Source organism: Drosophila pseudoobscura, chromosome 4 (assembly GCF_009870125.1).
Source record: "Drosophila pseudoobscura strain MV-25-SWS-2005 chromosome 4, UCI_Dpse_MV25, whole genome shotgun sequence".
Classification (NCBI taxonomy): Eukaryota; Metazoa; Arthropoda; class Insecta; order Diptera; family Drosophilidae; genus Drosophila; species Drosophila pseudoobscura.
In genome coordinates this window covers 29,944,621-29,955,604 of record NC_046681.1, presented here as the reverse complement: position 1 = coordinate 29,955,604, position 10,984 = coordinate 29,944,621, and the positions used below count along the sequence as shown (strand labels likewise).

Sequence of the window (10,984 nt, the reverse complement as noted above, 5' to 3'; positions counted from 1 at the left end):
CTCATAGGGACGGACAGACAGACAGGGCTCAATCGCCTCGGCTATATACACTAAATGATTCCTTCTGGATGTTACACACATTCATTTTCACAACAAATATAATATACCCTATAGTCATTTTAGTATAATAAACAGTTCAGAAAAACAGCTGATGACCAGGGCTGGCAGATCGTTGCGCAGGGCTCCGGCATAACACACTAAATAAGAAAAAGGTATGACCTTATTTCGTTTAGCGCTGACGTGACAGTTGATTTGTTTGATTAAAATAAATGGGAAAAAAAGAGCAGAGCAAGAGTGAAATTCAATTATACATAAATCAATCAATCAAAGCAGGCGCTACCACTACACACAGAGTGTCCCTGCTTGGCCCTACAGCCCCGAAGACATCGGCGCAGGACGTGAAAAGCACGCAGAACTAAAGCCTGCAAAATTGGAGCTGCTCGGTGAAATTTTGTGGTTGGGACACTGCTGCTGCTGTGGAGGCGCCCCCACCCCCAGTCCGTATCGTATTCATCCCCAGCTCCCTGCCGCTACACACACCAAACACACAGTCGCAAGATGCTGTGTATACAATATTAGCGATTATTGAGATAGTACGCGCAGAACACGCACACACTTAGGCGGGCATATACACGGACCAGGTAGAAATCCGCCGTATTTGCAGCCGCAGCAGAGCTGCCCATGTGCCGGCAAAAGAAGAAACAACACAAGATATTTCGCTGAATTATTTATGCTTTTATAAACAATACCACCCCACTCCACACCCCACGGTGGAAGGTCAAACAAACGCAGAATAGTTTGTGTGTTCTAGCGAATGAACAGATAGATAGATTTCCGCGCCAGTTATAGTTTGGAGCTTGCAATGGCAACAAGTAGAAACGAAAGCCTGGTACCGGACGCAACGCAGCTGCTGCAGGAACGCCGTCATCAGCCAAATGGCACTGCCTCTGCAACAGCAACGAATGGGAAAGCGTCAACAGCACCCACGACATCCACGATGATGGCCAATTCGGGTACTTTTATGAAATTTAAAACATATCTGCTGGCTCTGCGTCCTTGGTCGCTGTCTGCCAGTTTAGTACCCACGCTGCTGGGCTCCGCGTTGGCCTATCGCTCCCAGTGGGCTGCGGAATTCTCGTTACTCACCTTCTTCCTCACTGCCTTCACCGCGGTCACGGTCCACTGTGCCGGTAATGTGGTTAACACCTATTTCGATTTCATCAAAGGCATTGACAAGCAGAAGGCTGACGATCGCACGCTGGTCGATCACATACTCACCAAGGATGAGGTAAGCAAGCGATCGGATCGGCTCGATATTAATTGCTGTTTAATTAATGGATTATAAACATGTTCTGTTTTTCTCATTCTCAGGTGGTTTCGCTGGGCGCCATCTTATACATGGCCGGCTGCGGGGGCTTCGTGCTACTCGCCGTACTCAGTCCGGCCAAAATGGAGCACCTGGCACTGATCTACTTTGGTGGTCTGTCATCGAGCTTTCTGTACACAGGTGGCATTGGTTTCAAATACATTGCCCTGGGCGATCTGGTCATCCTGATCTTGTTTGGGCCCATCTCGGTGCTATTCGCATTCATGTCACAAACGGGTCATGTCGATTGGACAACAATGGGCTATGCCATACCGCTGGCCCTCAACACGGAAGCCATCCTCCACAGCAACAATACGCGCGATGCGGAGAGCGATTGCAAAGCGGGCATTGTCACCCTGGCCATACTCATTGGACGCACTGCGTCGCATGTGCTCTACGCCATGCTACTTTTTACACCATACTCTCTGTTCTTCATCTTTGGCCTGAAGTACTCCCTGTGGTTCCTGCTGCCACTTGTCACACTCCCGCAGGCCTTTAAGATCGAGAAGCGGTTCCGTAACGAGCAGACGATGCATCTGGTGCCGCGGCAGACGGCCAAGCTGAACTTCTTCTTTGGCATTCTTTATATTGTGGCCTGCTGCTGTGCCCAACAGTTGCCCACATTTGTGCTTCGGAAAGTTTAAAAAGGGAGATTACTACGAGACGACGGAATCAAATCGTAAATCGCTGCAAAATGTTTAGGGAATTTCATTAGTTTTTATAGTCAATGAGTGTAGCCGTAACCTCGTCTCGTGATTTTGTTCTATTGAAAAGGAAAAAGAAAACCTGAAATGTAATTTTGTGTCAATTTCGCGCAGGTTTTGATGTTGCACAAAAGTTTCGAACGCTTGCTAGTCTCCCAATAAGTCTTGTCTTAAACATCATTTGGAACTGAACATATCCTATGTACCCTACCTATACTGTATACTCGCTTTTATTTATTTCACCTTTCATTACTATACTCCTCCTCTCTCGCGCGTTGGGAATCACGGACCAAAAGAATGTCGATGTGCAACAACAGTCAGTAATCAGCTTATATATATCCTTGAGCATATATATGAATAGCTGAATTGAATTGAAATGTTAGTTAAAGTTAAAAAATCGTAGCCATAAATGGTGCAGCAGATACTTAAGTTTTTCGTGTGTGCGTGTGAATCAAAATGCAGATTTACTTTATAGAAATGCTTGAAATGCAGCTAAGTTAAGGATAATTCGTGTGTGGAAGCTGGCTTTGCTTTTGTGTAACCATTGTTAGAGTTTTTACATATATTATATACACCATATATATATAAAAATATACTATACATCTAGATCATGTAAGCCCAGTGTCTAGCGGCAGGCTCAAGAGTGAGAAATATCGAAAGCGAAAAACACAAATTTAAATTTAAATTTAAAGAAAAAGAAAAGGGGAATATATACACAAATATTTGTAAAAGACGAAAGTCGAAAGAGCAACAATTGTTTTCCATTAACAATAACAAATAGCTTTAACAAAAGAATAGAGAGAAGAGAACCGAAAGAAGGCAGAAAAGTCAAATCCATTTGTATCCAAAATCCATTGTGTAATTTTGAGCAATTTTACGTGGCAATAATAATTTGTACGCTTTGTTTTTTGGTACATTGTACAAGACGATCCAATCATTTCATTCATTTATTTTGTTCTACATAGGTACGTATATGTATTAAATGTTTTTGTTCTGTTAACTGAAAGAGGATCAGAGGATCGGATCGGATCACTATACGAAGTGAAGTGAAGTTGAGTAGAAGAGAAAAACCAAACTAAATGCAAACTTTGTAGACTACAAAACAAACAAACAAACACCACAACCAACAATGAACAATAATAATTATAATAATAATATTGATAACTATATTAATTAGAGAATGTATACATGAAATTGTGTTTTGTATATAGATTATTAAGCTAGCTAACGGCATAAGGCGGTCGGGTCGAATGATATGTATGTAAATATGGCAGTAACTTCAAAACCAACTCAAGACTAAGTTCATGACGAGCCAGCTGAAGTGTTAGTTTGATGCCGATTGATGAGTTGTGTGTGGAAGTGCTACATGTTAGATCAAGACTAATTTCAAGGACAGTCGAGCCCCATTACCTTTACCCGTGCGCTTAATGCAAGAACATCTTACGATAATTGTGGTAAGATTTTATTAGTGAACGCTTCCAGAAAAAGATGATATGCCAAGGACCTATATGAGAAGTATGTTTGAACAAAAACTGAATCTTAACAGAAAACCTATAAATTCTAAATTGTAATTCTTCTTCAGTACCCCCACGCTGATTGATCAGCATTCCTGTTCTGGGGTCCTGGCCACCAACATGACCTCATATGGCTTCACTGCAGCTGTGGCACCCTCCAGTGGCACCTCCTCCGGCATTTGCCCTGGGATGGAAACCAATTTAAAGTGCTGCAGAACGGTGGTGGTGAACATGAACAGATTCTGGCGTCCCAGAAGATCGCCCATGCAACGATGTCGGCCAAAACCAAAAGGATTGAATGCCTCTGGAAGCTTCAGCTGACCGTCGAACAGGTATCGCTCAGGATTAAAAGTCTCCGGTTCGGGAAAGTCCACCGGATTGATGAGCATTCCACGGAAGCAGGCTATGACCATCGTGTCCTTGGGTATCTCATAGCCCGCCAGTCGTGTATCGCAGACAGCACGATGGGGAATACCAAATGTATGGAGCATGAACATCCGCACTGCCTCCAGGGTGATGGCTTCGCAGTAGGGCATCTTCGAGCGATCCCGGGTCCACTCTGGTATGCGCTCCAGACCCACCACCTCCTTGATCTCGGCATAGGCACGCTCTTGTATATCCGGCCGCAGGACCAAGTGCATGAAACAGAAACCGAGACTCTTGTTGGTGGTCTCCGACCCAGCAAGGAACATGTCCAAACAGATGGCCAGTAGGCTTTCGTCCGAAAACATTCCCTTGTCGTCGTTGCCCGCCTCCTGAGCACGCAGATAGCTGTCCATCAGATCGCGGGGCTCATCGAAGCTCCGATAGGTGCGACGATGCAGCTCGATCTCCTTGCTCATGAAAGAGTAGAGCGCACGATGGCTCTCGACGAAGCCATTGTAGCCGGAGTAGTCCGGAGCAATAAATCGTAGGAGCGGAAAGTGACTGAACAGCGCACCCACCATGTCGATGTTCTTGAAGAGCTCAAAGAAGGTCTCCAACAGTTCAGTTATCTCCACGGAACCCGGGTCATAGCGCTGTCCACTGAGCATGCACCACAAGGTGTTCAGGACGTAGACGCTGGTCAGATCGTGCATTTGGATCCGGGCCTGATGCCCGCCCTCACGACGCACCACCGCCCGGAGGTCCTGCAGGAGGCAGGTGGCTTCATTGTGGACAATATCCGTCATGCCACTTCTGGCAAATCCAAAGTTCTTCAAGTGCCGCAGAATGAATCTACGCTGCTCCACCCACATCTCGCCATCGGTAAGGAGGACTCCCAGACGCGAATTGAAGGTCCGCAGGCGATAGAAGATGCCATCGGGCCTGCCATCAATATCCTCATTGGTCATCATCTCGCTGATAGCGTCGTTTGTGTAGGCAATCACCACCTTATCCTTGCCAATCTTCAGGCCAAAGAAGCCATAGGGATTCACATACCGACTGGCCAGCACATCGATCACCTTGCAGAACATACCCAGGCGGCATCTTAGCTGAGAGATCTGCAGGGCACTACCCACAATCGGATACCATCGTGGTCCTGGCGGAAATCTCTTCGGCTTGCGTACTCCTCCCAACAGCACCGCCAACAGGGTGGCAAAGAAAATCCAGATGACCGCATAAAACATGTTTTCCTTTCGACGATTACTTTCACTTTTCCTCGTTATGCAATTTCCACTCTGCTGCAATCGGCTTCGACTTCGGCGTCTCCTCTTCCCCAGAGTCCAGCGGCTGACGTTCACCCAAATCGACTGAATCCGCTGACGTGACGCGGTCTGTCTTTTATAGATGTTTTGTGGAAAAGCTTTTTCTTTTTTTCTTATTGGCGGAAAAGTTTTTCGAAAGACTTGTTTAGGGAGTTGTGTGGGCAGTTAAGAGGAAGATCAATGGGTAAAGGATACATTCTTGTTCGCCATTTACGAGTTATCCCTGAATACAATAGAACTGAAGAAGGATTCATGATGGTACTGTTTTTCAGAAAATATCCTTCATCGATTGTCTGAGAAATGGAAGCTAAGTTTGGTTGATATTTGCTTTAGATGTTCCTCATACTGATTTGCAATCTCTTACGAAGCTATGTCTTCAGCTTTACCCCTTAACCACTTTTGTAACAGTTTCTAACAAATTATCACCTGGGTGCAAAATGGAATATAAAGCAGGTTTTACGTCTTCTTTGAATTCAATCTTAAAGAAGATTTCGCTGATTCAGAACAGTCTAAGAATATGCTCTTTACCAGTTATGAAAATCTCTTAGGAATTTTGCATTCAATATCTCATATTTTGCGAGGAGATATAATATACCTAAGCCACTTTAAAGCTGCGTTTTAAAAGAGTATGAAATATTTTATTTATGATTAAAAACAATGTTAAAAAATCTATTTTAATTCGTGAGTATCAAATATATAAAAACCAATTTGAATTTGTACAAAAACTACCTACAAATCGCTACAACGTCAATCCGAAAACCCGAATCTCCAGCTACAGAAAACTACAACCTACTCCTGACCCCCATTGTTTTTGCAACATCTCTATTATTACACAGCTTTTACCTTGGAGCCTTATAGACCCAGATCTGAACCGAAAACTGACCCACTGCCTGTGTGGAAAGTTCAATAGTAATTTCTAGGGGATTTACTGACGTAACAACCCACCGACCGACCCACCGCAATGGTCATGAGCATGAGCCGCTACCCGGTACTATTTCAAAACCAGAGCCCCAAAACCAAAGTCAAGGAAAACAAGAAAAGCGAAGAAAACGCACAAATGGATAGAAACCCGTTTGGTGGCTGACCGAACGAAAGGAAAACCACAACCGAGATTGAGGCTGAAAACTGAAAACTGAAGACTGAAGGCTGGGTAGCCTGGACAACTCGATTGGATGAGGCTATTATGTCATCGCCATTGCGGAAAGCAGTGGGATGGACTTTGTTTTGATGATAACTTCGCGCGGTTCCGGTTTTTGCGCGAAAGGGGCCAAAAGTGGAGCTGAAGCTGGGACTGGTGCCTGGAGCCTGGCATCGTAGGCAGCTGGCATCGATTTTTGGCATCCAATTTGGAGCTTAAACATGACTGCAGCGCGGAGAGATTGCCCATTTGAACGCTGACAACGAAGCTCAACGGTCGTGACAGGACACGCAAGCAGACTCTTCTTTACCAGCATCAGGATACAGACATGGGATTCAGGTGGGTTCGATCCACATCTGTAAGTGAAAGGAGGAACCCCCTAAGGCGCAACATCATCCTCTGCAGATTTATACTATTGGCTGCCATGGGCTTGGGGGCTATGTACATGATGCATCAGCTGGCACAGGATTGGAACAGGATACGTCCCATCCAGGGCATCACCATGCTGGCGGGTCAGGTTAGCTCTGGCTTGAATCTAAACAGACTCCCAGCTCTGGCGGGTCAGGCCAGTGCCGCCCTGACTCGGATTCGTGGTAGAAGAGAGGCGCCATCATATCACAGACAGAGGCATGAACTGGATGGGGTTCGAGGCACTCCGGACTCTGGAAGGGGTCCTTATCGAGCTCCACCGCCCGCCATCGACTGGAAGCGCATCCTTTCGCGCGATCCCTTCGAGTGCCTGCAGTCACTAATCTGCCAGCTCATGTCCGGCGCCGAGGCGGCTGCTCCCGAGGCTGAGCTCCTCATGGACTACCTGGAATCATCGCTGGAGCTGGCTCCGGCCAAGATCGGACGCGCCTTCAGTCGGGGTCTGGCGTTGCGCGGCTTCACGGATCGATGCTACAATGAATATCCTTTCTGTCTGTACTCCGCGAAGACAATGTTGCGCATCCTTCGCTGGTTCAGCGAAACGGGAGCAGTCCCCCAGGATGTGGAGGATGGGCAAAAGGGAGAGGACTAGATGAACTTTCGTTAGGTTAAGACTTGGTTTAAATAAAGTTTAAGGCAAAGAGATAGAGAAATGGTCTGCATCCGTTTGATTTTCGATGCATGTTCCCCAAAATATTGTATGTGCCATTCCTTTATTATATCATTAAATTGTTGAATCAGAAAAACTATGAGATTTGAATCGATCCAGAACTAATCCTTAGTTTTTACTCAATCTTTTTACATATATTTATGTGGCGACCGCGGATATCGTATCGTATCTGAAGAATCAACATCGGATGACTGCATCATATATAATTCGTTTTTCTCTACAACTTGCTTTATATCTTACTTTAGCTAAAATCAATTCCCATCAAACTTGTACACAACTGATTTGATTATAGAAAAAGTTTATTAATAACAATAAATTTTCCATTGCGTTTTTCAGTATGCAAAAATATTCAAAAAGTACATTCTATATTAAAAATGATAAAAGAAAATAAACGGAATGAAATCAAATCGAAATGGTTTGGGAGCGATGATCGATCGATCTTTTTTGGGGTAGACTACGATTTAGGAATTAGCTCCTATTGTTTCTTGAATATATTTGAGACTGCGATTGTCGCCTTAAATAACAAAATGAACTATCGCTAGTTCTGGTTTCAAAATAGGCTTTCAAAGCGCACAGCAGCATTAACATAAATATTTAAATAGTTAATAATAAATAGTTGCATTTGTTCAACATATTTTGTACATAAGAGAGTGGTAGTGGAATATAAAGGGGTTAAGAGAGAGCTTCTGTTGAGATATCCTTTGTGCACTTATGGTTTGATTTGAGCGCCAAAAATTATAACCTAAAAATTTTATGTATACAAATCGAGAAATAATTTCTTAAAATTCGAATAAAAAGCAACTTCAGCGAGGAAGAAAGAGTCTTATGGCACCCCAGAGGCACCCTTAAGGGTAATGCTAGTCACATCCTTTACAATCATCTCAGCCACCTGCCAGGCAATCTCCTCCTGCACATTGTCCTCTGGCAGATTGACCAGCTTCCTCATGGCATTTTTGATCTTGCTACCGCTGACGCTCAGCGACCACGGCTGTGACTTGAGCGTCACTGCATCTACCGCCTCAAAGTCTCGCTCGTAGCGTCCCAGGGAGTTGACAAAACCAAATTTCAAAGCACCCACTGGTCGCTGCCAGAGCAGCTGTGGATTCGTCAGCTGCCGTGCATCGATGTTCAAATTTCCAGCTGCTGCTGGTGGCTTCGTTTGGTGATCCATCGCCGCCAGCAGGGTATTGTGCTGAGAGATGTGCGTGCAGTCCGACATGGACATGGTCTTGCGATGCCGCTGCTGGGCGGAGACGTTGGAAGCCCGTCGCAGGCTCAGCTTGTGCTGCAGCCCCGACAGAGAGTTGTTGCTGGACTCTGGCACATCATGGGCGGTGACCAGAGTGCCCCGCTTCGCCTTTAGTTCATTTACATAATTGTCGAAGATGTGGGACTTGAGGAAATCAGCAAAGTACTTCTGCTCCAGATACTTGGCCGTGACGAGAAGGGCAAGATCGAAGGCCTGCCACATCTCATCAGGACCGCAAATGGCCTGCTCCACGCGCAGCCGGAGCTTCTGGGACATCCACAGACGGCACTCTGACTGCAGGGAGAAGTATCTCCCGTAGATGATCATGGCATCGGCCTGGGCCGCCTGCTGGTCCTCATCCCCGGCGAAACTCTTCCGGAAATTAACGGCCGTGATCCAGAACTCCAGGCACTCGCGCTCCTGCTGCTGCTCTAGATACTCCGTAAAGTAGAACAGAGCGAGCTCGCTGTACAGGACATCGTAGATGTTAATGGTGCCCTCAACCTCGATCAGCTCCAGACAGTAGTTACAGTAGTAGCTGCTCTGCAGAAAGCCCTGCACATGCTCTCGCTCCAGCTGCTCCAAGACATAGTCCCGGGCCTCATCAAAGCAGCTGGCAAGGATGGGATGGTTCGGCAGCGACTTATCCCGGCCACAGAGAAGCAGGGATATGTGCGCCAGGATAACAATGGGCAGCTCTACCTGCAGATTCGCATTGACTATCAGGTACTTCTGATAGATGGCTATGGCATCGCTGATGCTCGCCAGCGAGAGCTCGTTGCAGGCCTTCTGTTTCTTGATCTGTTTGTTGGTCTCCGCATATATGCGGCTCTTCTCGTCGTCCGTGAGGGGTTTCCGCATGGATAGATCGCACAGCGTCTTCAGTTCAGGTACATCTTTCTCTTCGTTTGGCTTTTGTTCTGCTTTGGTTGCAGGCGCTTCGGGCTCTTCGTTCTCCCCCTCCGTCTGGCTCAAAGCCGCCCTCTTAAAGTTCTCTATATCTAGATAGAACTTGATCAAGGGCAGGGCCTGTCGCGTCTCTAGGTACTGGATGAAATAGCTCAAACAATTCGGTTCGCTGACAATTGCCGCCAGATTCATGGAGAGCCGGGAATTGTACTTGAATATGTCTGCCAATGAAAAACAAAAAACAATCGTTGAGAGAGAAAGGTGCGAAACGTGATAAGCAATTGTTCAGGTTAATTACCATCATCAGGGCCCCCGCCATTCAGCAGGCTGACGGCATCGGATGCGCCATCGTTGCCGTTGCCGTTGCCGCCTTCCTCCTCTTCCATAAAAACCTCATCACAGAAACTGGTTGTGGACCGCAGCGAATGGCGCTTCTTCTGCGCCGCACAGTCTATCACGTCCACATCATCATCAGTGGCCACCGCGTTGTGGGCGCTGCTGCGACGACGGCCTGCAACCAAAAAAAAAAGAAATTTTTCGCGGATTGGTGTCATTGCATAGAGGGACAGAAATTCACCAATTCTAGTCACTTACTGGTTTGCCTCTTGATGTACTTTAGCATCTTTACATGCTACTGCCTGGCTGCTCAGTTTGTAGCCTTTGTTTGTGGCAATTATTTCTTAATTTATGCGTAGTTTATAATTTTTATTGTATTGCGCGTACTGTTGACAAAGCTGGACCAGTGTGACCGCGGATTTCTCGCTAAAATATACGGTCTGACCATTAAAAATATACCGTAAAAATACCGATTTCTTACGTCGTATGTTGCTTGCAACATTCGAGAAACCGAGCAGCATTGTCCCTCAACATGGCGCGGATTGAGCAACATTCTTCATACCCTAGGGAGGATATTATAGAATTGAGGATATGTTTGTCATCCCAGGCTCTAAATAATGCAGAAACTAGTCGTCTTTGTTTTAAAGCTGGTATAACGAAATATTGCAGTTAGTGGTCCTCTTACAGAGACGAGACCAAGAATAGATATCGGGATCGAGATATACACATCCAAGAAAAAGCATGACTTTTTAATACAGCTTGGAAAACAGAATTTTAACATTATTAAAGAAAATAGGGTATACAATTTCCCCATTCTCATAGATACCTGTTGACCAGTAACAATGACGTAACATTCCGTGCTTTGACATTATTTGTTTAAGCCTTATTTTAGAATAACAGGTAATAATAAAAGGTGGGACTTTAAGCCAGCCAATCTTGTAAAAAATGTATTAATCAATGGAAATTATTCAACAGGATATC

At 45.5% G+C, this 10,984-nt stretch overlaps 4 protein-coding genes across 4 annotated transcripts; 2 read left to right on the top strand and 2 right to left on the bottom strand.

Moving 5' to 3' along the window:
- Positions 1-203: 203 nt before the first annotated feature.
- heix (UbiA prenyltransferase domain-containing heix) lies at positions 204-2,996 on the top strand. Its single transcript, XM_001357096.4, has 2 exons — positions 204-1,288; positions 1,372-2,996. The coding sequence occupies exons 1-2, from the start codon at positions 863-865 to the stop codon at positions 2,008-2,010; spliced, it is 1,065 nt and encodes a 354-aa protein (XP_001357132.2). The 5' UTR covers positions 204-862; the 3' UTR covers positions 2,011-2,996.
- Positions 2,997-3,648: 652 nt separating this feature from the next.
- Cyp303a1 (Probable cytochrome P450 303a1) lies at positions 3,649-5,220 on the bottom strand. The gene has a single exon (XM_001357097.4). The coding sequence runs from the start codon at positions 5,192-5,194 to the stop codon at positions 3,671-3,673; it is 1,524 nt and encodes a 507-aa protein (XP_001357133.3). The 5' UTR covers positions 5,195-5,220; the 3' UTR covers positions 3,649-3,670.
- A 90-nt stretch (positions 5,221-5,310) lies between these two features.
- LOC4817736 (uncharacterized) lies at positions 5,311-7,840 on the top strand. The gene is made up of 2 exons (XM_033379502.1): positions 5,311-6,749; positions 6,816-7,840. The coding sequence occupies exons 1-2, from the start codon at positions 6,739-6,741 to the stop codon at positions 7,429-7,431; spliced, it is 627 nt and encodes a 208-aa protein (XP_033235393.1). The 5' UTR covers positions 5,311-6,738; the 3' UTR covers positions 7,432-7,840.
- Positions 7,841-8,102: 262 nt separating this feature from the next.
- Positions 8,103-10,448, bottom strand: pkaap (A-kinase anchoring protein pkaap). The gene is made up of 3 exons (XM_001357099.3): positions 10,262-10,448; positions 9,966-10,178; positions 8,103-9,888 (listed from the first exon to the last, which is right to left on the bottom strand). The coding sequence occupies exons 1-3, from the start codon at positions 10,287-10,289 to the stop codon at positions 8,333-8,335; spliced, it is 1,797 nt and encodes a 598-aa protein (XP_001357135.2). The 5' UTR covers positions 10,290-10,448; the 3' UTR covers positions 8,103-8,332.
- Between the last annotated feature and the right edge of the window lie 536 nt (positions 10,449-10,984).

Coding starts and splice junctions, on each gene's coding strand:
- Cyp303a1 (XM_001357097.4), bottom strand. CDS start 5,194: ATGTTTTATGCGGTCATCTGGATTTTCTTTGCCACCCTGTTGGCGGTG.
- pkaap (XM_001357099.3), bottom strand. CDS start 10,289: ATGCTAAAGTACATCAAGAGGCAAACCA. Junction 10,179..10,261: donor GTACATCAAGAGGCAAACCA/GTAAGTGACTAG, acceptor TTTTGGTTGCAG/GCCGTCGTCGCAGCAGCGCC. Junction 9,889..9,965: donor TGGCGGGGGCCCTGATGATG/GTAATTAACCTG, acceptor TTTCATTGGCAG/ACATATTCAAGTACAATTCC.
- heix (XM_001357096.4), top strand. CDS start 863: ATGGCAACAAGTAGAAACGAAAGCCTGGTACCGGACGCAACGCAGCTG. Junction 1,289..1,371: donor ACATACTCACCAAGGATGAG/GTAAGCAAGCGA, acceptor TCTCATTCTCAG/GTGGTTTCGCTGGGCGCCAT.